We start from the raw sequence: 7,811 nt of genomic DNA, 5'->3' as shown, positions 1-7,811 counted from the left end.
GAAGGGTCAGGCCCAGATGCTGCTGGGCGGTGCCTCTTCAGACTTGCTCTGCACTCATGAGCAGCCTCTGGGACACTTGCCTTCACTCCAGATTAGTTACGCTAGAAACTACACTAGAATACCAGTGTGTATGCTTTTCAAAAGTGGTGATTTTTGCCATAAACTTGACCCAACAGCAGCAGAGTCTCAGGTGTCTTCACCAAGGCCATTTAGGATCTTGGCTGACTTTCCAGCAGCCACATGTTCTTCATTCTGGCCACAGTTCCCTAGAGCAGTCCCTCCCAAATACATTGATGTGTTGCTGAGGTCTCAGAAATGTTGGCAGTTCAAATGAGTTGGGAGTAAAGGCAGCAAGTACGAACTGAAGGAGACCTGGGTTTAAACTCCATTTCTGCCCAGTACAAGTGTTTGATCTCTGGGGGAGTTGACCTAGGTTGTAGGGAGGCGATGATAATGCCCCCCTCGGGCTGCTTGAAGACTGAAGGGGGCAGGAGGTGGGAGGGTCCTGGGCACAGGGGCAGTGGCTCCCTACCTGGACATCACCCACCAATGGGGTGTCTAATAAAACAGTGAGTGTGTTGGGCGGCACCTCTGGTCAATGGGTAGGGCGCCAGCCCCATATATCGAGGGTGGCAGGTTCAAACCTGGCCTGGGCCAAACTAAAACAAAAAATAGCCGGGCATTGTGGCAGGCACCTGTGGTCCCAGCTACTCGGGAGGCTGAGGCAAGAGAATTGCCTAAGCCCAGGAGTTGGAGGTTGCTGTGAGCTGTGATGCTATAGCACTCTACCGAGGGCAATGAAATAAGACTCTGTCTCTAAAAAAAAATAAAAAACAGTGAGTGTGCAGGCCACATCTGGACCAGCTACACCACACATCTGGAGTACCATCCAGACATCTGTACTGTTTGAAAGCGCCCAGGCCTTGCAGAAGCACAGTGCGGGCTGGCCTTAGTGTGCTAAATTATAGTCAATATAAACATTTAAAGGAGCCAAGTTGCAATGGCTCTAAGTAGGACATCGATGAAAAAGGTCTCATTTTTTTTCTTTTTAATTAGTGGTTCACTAAGCTCCTCTATTTTGTTTTTTTTTTTTTTCCTTCTCTTTATTCAGTGGCACTGAACCAATTTTCAGACATGAACTTTGCTGAAATCAAACGCAAATATCTTTGGTCAGAGCCTCAGGTAGGTATAATTCATTGTGATCAAATCCAAATCTATTTAACTGAAACCTTTGGAATAGACTTGTAGGCTACTCTGCTTTGACACATGTTCAGTTCCATCCCCAGCTGCAGCAAGAAGTGCCCCCAGATTCTTTGGGGGAGCCCCAAGGGTTAGCTCTTCACAATCCCTCAGTCCAGGCCCATGGCCTTAACAGTGTGGACCCTTAGGATTACCAGATTTAAAATATAGATGCTCAGTTAAAGTGGAATTTCAGGTAAACATGAAATAATTTTTTAGTGTAAATATATCCTAAATACGGGGCAGTGCCTGTGGCTTAGAGGAGTAGGGCACTAGCCCCATATGCCAGAGGTGGCGGGTTCAAACCCAGCCCCGGCCAAAAACTGCAAAAATAATAATAATAATAATAATAATAAGTTTAAAATATATATATATCCTAAATATTGCATGAGATATACTACAAAGTTATTATTTACTTGGAATTCAAATTGAATTGGGTGAGCTATATTTTTATTTTTATTTGCTGAGTTTGACTACTGTATCCTAACTGCCCCTGCCACCACTGAGGCTCTAAAAGGGGTGTGTCGTTTAGCACTGGGACCAGTAGACAGGAGAGGGATGGTTCTGACATCTATAATTTTGCTCATTCTCTCTTGGTGATTGCATTTTTATACTTTTTTGGTTAGAAAAGCTTTGGGGGATTTTTTCCCCCTGAAAATAACATGTTTGGTTGTTCCAGAATTGCTCAGCCACCAAAAGTAACTACCTTCGGGGTACTGGTCCCTACCCAACTTTTGTGGACTGGCGGAAAAAAGGAAATTTTGTGTCACCAGTGAAAAATCAGGTATGCATGGGTAGTCCCCATCCTGTCTCCCCAAAAAAGCTATATTCCCAGACAATATGCCAAGAAGAAAAAAAATAATAACTCAGAAAACGGACAGAACTACTGCAAGCATATCCCCACCCCTGTTCTCCCCTCATCGTCTCTCCAGCTGTCTTTCTCTGAAAGGCCAGGGTGGTCATTCTGTCTGTGGCCTGCTCTGGAGGATGAAAAACCTTATCGGGCTCAAGTTTATTCCCTCCCCCTACCAACCCCACACACCCAGGTTTCCCCACTGGTTCTAGGTCTCTCCTGCAGTCACCAACAGGTCCCCCGTGCCCAGACACAGGGGAACCCTCCATTCCTGCTGCCTGCACATCTCTTCTTATCCTCCTTCCTCTCTTCAAGCCACCAGCATCCAGTCCCTTCCCTGCTGGCTGCCTCCCTGTGGTCAGTGAGTGACCTCACAGAGGCCGCCTTCTCAGTGGGGCAGGGTACTGTGGACTTGGCCAGGCACAGGGCACTGCTGTCCCCACCACAATGGAAGCTGAGGATGGTTAGTCACTCTCTGTGGGGCACAGGGTCTTAGCACATACTCTGGTCTGGAGAGGTGGACCCCACCCCACCCCTTGCTGGAGTTGGCTCTGCCTCCTGTGACCCCTCCCCTAGCAGGGACAGTGCAGTGGCCTTCTCCAGAAAGATTCTGACCTCTCCATTTCAGGCACTATAAGGTTAAGGTTTCCTTCCTTTCCACTGAAACTATGAGAAGCATTGCTTCACTTTCTAAAAGTTATATGCAGCTTCAAATCCTTCCTGGAGCTGGTCAGGGGATCTGGATGTTTAATTAGCATCCAGCTGCCAAAGCAAATCTTCCCTGGCAGCAGGAAGTGGGGTGGAAGAGCTTGGAGACCCTTTGAGAACAATCCAAAGCAACTAGTGTTCAATGTGGGAACCTAAAACTGCTCACCATTTGGACAGGTGGGAAGGGAGGGCCACCAAGAATTTTCCAAGCTATCCTATTATCTGATCTTGGCCATCAGATGGAACCTGCAATCTGGGATATGGGGGCAGGGGTGAGGTATGCATGGCATCTCACTGTGGCCTCTAGGTGAGTATACACAGCAGCCCCTTAAAGGTTTCTTACCTTACAGAGGGGGAATCTGAGAGGGAATGTGACTTGCCAAGTAAGCAGGTGGCAGAGGGGACTTAAAGCCAAGTCCCTATTCCAAGTCCAGTGCCCAAGGCTTGGCCCTGCTGGGCTCCTATGGTAGGACCATGGACTCCCCACGTGGCCACTCCTGCCTCCTGACCATCTCGGGGGCCCTCTGGCTGAGTCTTCCTGGGAGGCTGGGGAGGGATTTGAGGGGAAGAAAATGGGGAGGAGGGCAGCGTGAAGGCTCTTTCGAGGCAGACAAGCAGTGAGACTAAAGCTGGCAGTGGTGGGGACAGCAGGAAGGGGAGGTTAAGGGACATTTGAGAGTATTGAGCCAGCAAGAAGAGAAGACAAAGATGACCCTGAGAGGAATCGTAACAGCAGCTGGCATGGTGCCTGTGGGGTGACTGCTGGGCAGGCAGAGTCCCCTTGTCGTTCCCATTTTACACATGATGAAACTGAGGCTTCGAGAGGGGGAGTAACGTGCCCAAGTCACCGGCTAGTGTGTGGCAGAGCTAGGATTTGAACCAGGCAGGCAGGGTCCACCCCCCACCAAGCCCCAGTGCTATCCGGGAAGTGCCTGGACATGGGGCCAGGCAGCAGCAGTGATCGTGGCAGAAGTGAGGGAGTGGACGGGCAGGACCCCCGAGTCTGAGGGAGGGACCTCTGGCGGTCAGTGTCACGCCTGAGCCTTCATGGTGAGGGCAGATGTGGAGCCAAGGGCGTGAGGGCAGAATGAGATTGGTGGTGGAATGGTGAGTGAAAGTGCTCTAGAAATAGAACGCTGGGGAATCTTTCTGCTGGGGAATAGCAGGGAGAAGAGAAGCCAGGAAAAGATTGGAGAGGAGGAGAGCCCAACAACCCTCACTGAGTTGGAGGGCTCCAGGCCTGGTGGGATAGTGGGACTGACCAGCAGGAAGTTATGGCAGGGGCTAACGGGGGCACAGCTGCCTGGAGGGGAGCAGGACGCAGCCTCTCGGGTGTGTGGGACTCAGAGTGAACAGACCTGGAACCGGCCTCTGCAAACTGTGAGGGCATTCCGGGACTCAGGGTCCTCACAAGGTCAGTGAGGAAAGTGCACAGCAAAGCTGCTTGAGGTGTGCCCATTACCGACTTCCCTGTCCTCTGTTGCCTCTGTAGGGCAGCTGTGGTAGTTGCTGGACTTTCTCCACCACTGGGGCTCTGGAGTCCGCGGTGGCCATCGCAGGTGGGAAGATGCTGTCTTTGGTAAGAAGCCACCTCCTGCAGAGCGCAGCCCATCCATACCCACCGGCCAGCCGGGCAGGGCCTGAGCCTTCAGCCTGCCTTGGGGCTTCGGCTGATGGTACTGCTTAAGTGGGCAACATGTGTACCCACCTTGTGGATATTTGCATGAGAAGCTCACTGGATGCTTTTCCCAGAAATGATTGAGGGTTATTGAGGAAACAGACCAAGGGCTCATTCCTAGGTGGCTATGGAAGAGCCATTCCCTCCCTGACCCCCAGGAGAGGCAATGGCCTCTGAAGGAGCTGTCCCAACCCCACCTCTGTGTGGGGCAAGGCTGGTGAGGCTGTGGGTTAGGGAAGGGGCAGAGTCCCTGGCTAGGCCTGTTTCCCACTATGTTACACCACTATGTGGCCCCTCTACCCTCCCTGTATGTGCACACCTGCAGGGCAGGCCTCAGGGCCAGCAGCGCCCTCCCGCCTGCTTGCTGGCTGACCCTGTCCACTGAGCCCCTCCCCCCTGCAGGGGTTGGAATCTGGTCACCTTGACCCAGCACTGATAGGGCCACAGCAGGCTCAGCCAGAGGGATGCAGCGCCTGGTGCCAGTGCTTCCAGGGGCCTCCTGGCCTCTGGCTCACTGGGTTTGTGTCCCTCCTTTAGGCAGAACAGCAGCTGGTGGACTGCGCCAAGGACTTCAACAACCATGGCTGCCAAGGGTATGTCCTTGACCAGGAGGGCCTGAAACCCCCTTTCATGGACATTGGTCACTTCCATCAGTATCTACCACAGCCCCACCACTGCCCTGGGTGGTAGCAAAATGGTCTCTATCTGCAGAGCAGGGTGGGCTGGGGGAGGTGTCACCTCACACAGCTGGGTCTGTCAGCCAAGACACAGCAGAGCTGGAAACTGAGGCCAGGCTTGTCTGGTTCCAAAATCAGTTCCCTTCCCACTGGACCCCTGGCCCTACTTGCCCCTCCACCAAGGCCTCTGGGTGAGCAGCTGAAAGAGTGAACAGAGTCAGAAACTCATCGTTACGTATCACCCCACAAGATGCATGCTCAGGTACCACCTGGCCTGCACTCAGGCTGTCTGAAGTCCCAGCTGTCCCACTGGGCAAGCCCTGGCAGGAGCATCCTCATCCACATGGTAGAGCCAGCTGCCTTGCCAGCCCCTCTTAGAGTGGGCTGCTAGGAATTTGCTCCCATTTCTGCCATGAGTCTGGCCCTCACCCCTTTGTCCACAGCCCTATAGGATTACTGGGCTTTCCTGGCATGTGATGTGCACAGTGCCAGGCCCGCAGCATCCCAACCTTGAGCACTCCCATCTGCCTGCGGTGTATTCCTTCCCTGTCTGTGCTTGTCCTCCGACCCCCCCATGCAGGTTCCAGTGTGAAGTCAGCCCGCTTCTGGACCTGCCATCCCACTCAGTCTCCCCTCACTTGGTTTCTTTTACCTCAGCAGCTTAGAAACACCATCCACAGCACAAGTCTAATGCCTGGGCATCCCGGGGCCAATCCTGTTTCTGCCTGTTTGCTGTGGCCCAGGACAGAACTTCCTTTTGTGCGTGTAGCTGAGAGCACAGGGCACCCACCATACGTGTGGGCCCTGGGGGACCCTGCCCAGTGGCTCTCAGGGGCCTGGCCTCTAGCTGGCCAGACAGGAATATGCCAGGTCCTGCCAAGCTATGGAGAAAGAAAAAAGCAGGGATGGGTGGGAGTGCTGGGAAGCAGTATGATGTAGAAATACATCCACCTTTTTTTTTTTTTTTTTTTTTTTTTTTGGCTAAGGCTAGGTTTGAATCTGCCACCTTTGGCATATGGGACCAGCACCTTACCCTTTTGAATCACAGGCACTGCCCTGAAATAAATCCACCTTTAAAGCCACTTACCAGCTCAGCTACACAGCCCTGGGCAAGTTGTTCAGCCTCTGCCTCAAGAAATAGTAGCATCTGCTAAGAAAGGTTGACGAGAGAGCCAGGCTGTTGTTTTTGAGGAGCACCAGCCTGGGCAGATGCCCAGGGCAGTGGCAATGACGGTGCTCTGGCCAGATATCATAGGCCGTCCTGTGGGCCTGCCTGCTCCTCCTGACAGGAGGCCTGGTTTTGAGAAGCTTCTGTCCCACTGAGGCACGTTTGGCTGGTCCTTGGACTCAGTGGCCTCACCTACCTTTACTGAGTTTTATCTTGAGGCCAGGCAAATGGGACCATGTTGCCAGCCTCTCAGAGACCCAGTGAGACATGCCCAACCAAGACATCAGCAGGCCAGGACAGACATCTGGCCAGCTGCAGGCCCCACCTCTGTCAGGACAGTCCCAAGTGAGCTCACCTGTGTGTGCTTCTTGCAGGGGTCTCCCTAGCCAGGCCTTCGAGTACATCCTGTACAACAAGGGCATCATGGGCGAGGACACCTACCCCTACCAGGGCAAGGTAACTCTGAGCAGCCTCGGGAGGACCCCGTCTCCCTCACCATCCTCCAGCTACCTCCTTGGCGTTCCCAGAATAGCATGCACACTTCAGCTTCTCTGTCCCTCTTCTGCCTGGCTGGCCACTGCTCTTAGCAGTCCAGGGCCTCTCAGTGCCTACCCCCAGCCTGCTGCAGCACCCACCACCTCTCCTTACAGAACCGAGGTGCCCCTGCCCTGTCCTTTCCTGCCTCCTTCTCTCCAGTGGCACATGCCCTGATTGCCACCCTCTGGCCACTTCCCTGTCTGCCTATGGGGTAGCCCATGTTGCTGGAGGCCTGCTGAACCTGCCAGAGCCTCCCTGCTATCTTCTCAACCCAGCCTGCCCCAGCCAAGCTCTTTGTCTTTCCCCAGTTCCTCCCACGTGACCCCTCTCTACCATCTCTGCCATGGACAGCACCAGTGGTCCCGGCAAGGGCCACCCCAGCCCCTCCCTCGAGACCACTGCTGACCTTCTCACATGGGCACTTGGGTCCATCCATGTCCACACCATGCTCAGACCTTGGCCTCCCTTCAGCACAGGCAGTGGCCCCCCGGGCCTCTCAGCCTTATCCTGGCCACAGTCTGACTGATGCAGAGCACCATAGAGGATGCACAGGCTTTCAGGATAATACCTGGATTCTTTCCCAAATCAGTCCTTCCCGCCTTCTCTCTTCTGCTGTCCCTGCTGAACTTTAGGCCCAGGCCCTGCCCCTCCCTCCCTCCTGTCCCTGTCATCCCAGCTCCTCTCCTGCCTCAGAAGGACTGTGCTTCCCTCCTGTGACCTCATGACCTTACCTCTGTGCCTGCCTCTTAGAGGCATCCCCTAGACTTCATGCAGGCTCTGACACAGTTGCTGTGAGCCCTGCATGCCCACCTCTGCCAAAGCCAACACAGGACCGTCTCCTGCCGTCCTGAGCTCCTTGGGGACAGGCACACCTCCAGTTCTCTCTGAAGTGACCCATCACTCAGGCCCTGGCACATGTGGATTTTGCTTAGTGAAAGTTACCAGGCTGTG

At 53.7% G+C, this 7,811-nt stretch overlaps 1 protein-coding gene across 1 annotated transcript in view; it reads left to right on the top strand.

The window, feature by feature from the left end:
• Positions 1-240: 240 nt before the first annotated feature.
• The window catches only part of CTSH (cathepsin H), a 13,707-nt gene continuing 6,136 nt past the window's right edge, over positions 241-7,811 (top strand). Inside the window, exons 1-6 of the mRNA XM_023510041.1 lie at positions 241-261; positions 1,057-1,182; positions 1,919-2,023; positions 4,293-4,379; positions 5,016-5,071; positions 6,698-6,779. Coding sequence (XP_023365809.1) covers positions 241-261; positions 1,057-1,182; positions 1,919-2,023; positions 4,293-4,379; positions 5,016-5,071; positions 6,698-6,779 — 477 coding nt within the window. The remainder of the gene's footprint in view (positions 262-1,056; positions 1,183-1,918; positions 2,024-4,292; positions 4,380-5,015; positions 5,072-6,697; positions 6,780-7,811) is intronic.

The sequence above is a fragment of the Otolemur garnettii genome, unplaced genomic scaffold (assembly GCF_000181295.1).
Source record: "Otolemur garnettii isolate 467f Iridium unplaced genomic scaffold, OtoGar3 scaffold00011, whole genome shotgun sequence".
NCBI lineage: Eukaryota > Metazoa > Chordata > Mammalia > Primates > Galagidae > Otolemur > Otolemur garnettii.
This window is presented reverse-complemented; position numbering and strand designations above follow the sequence as displayed.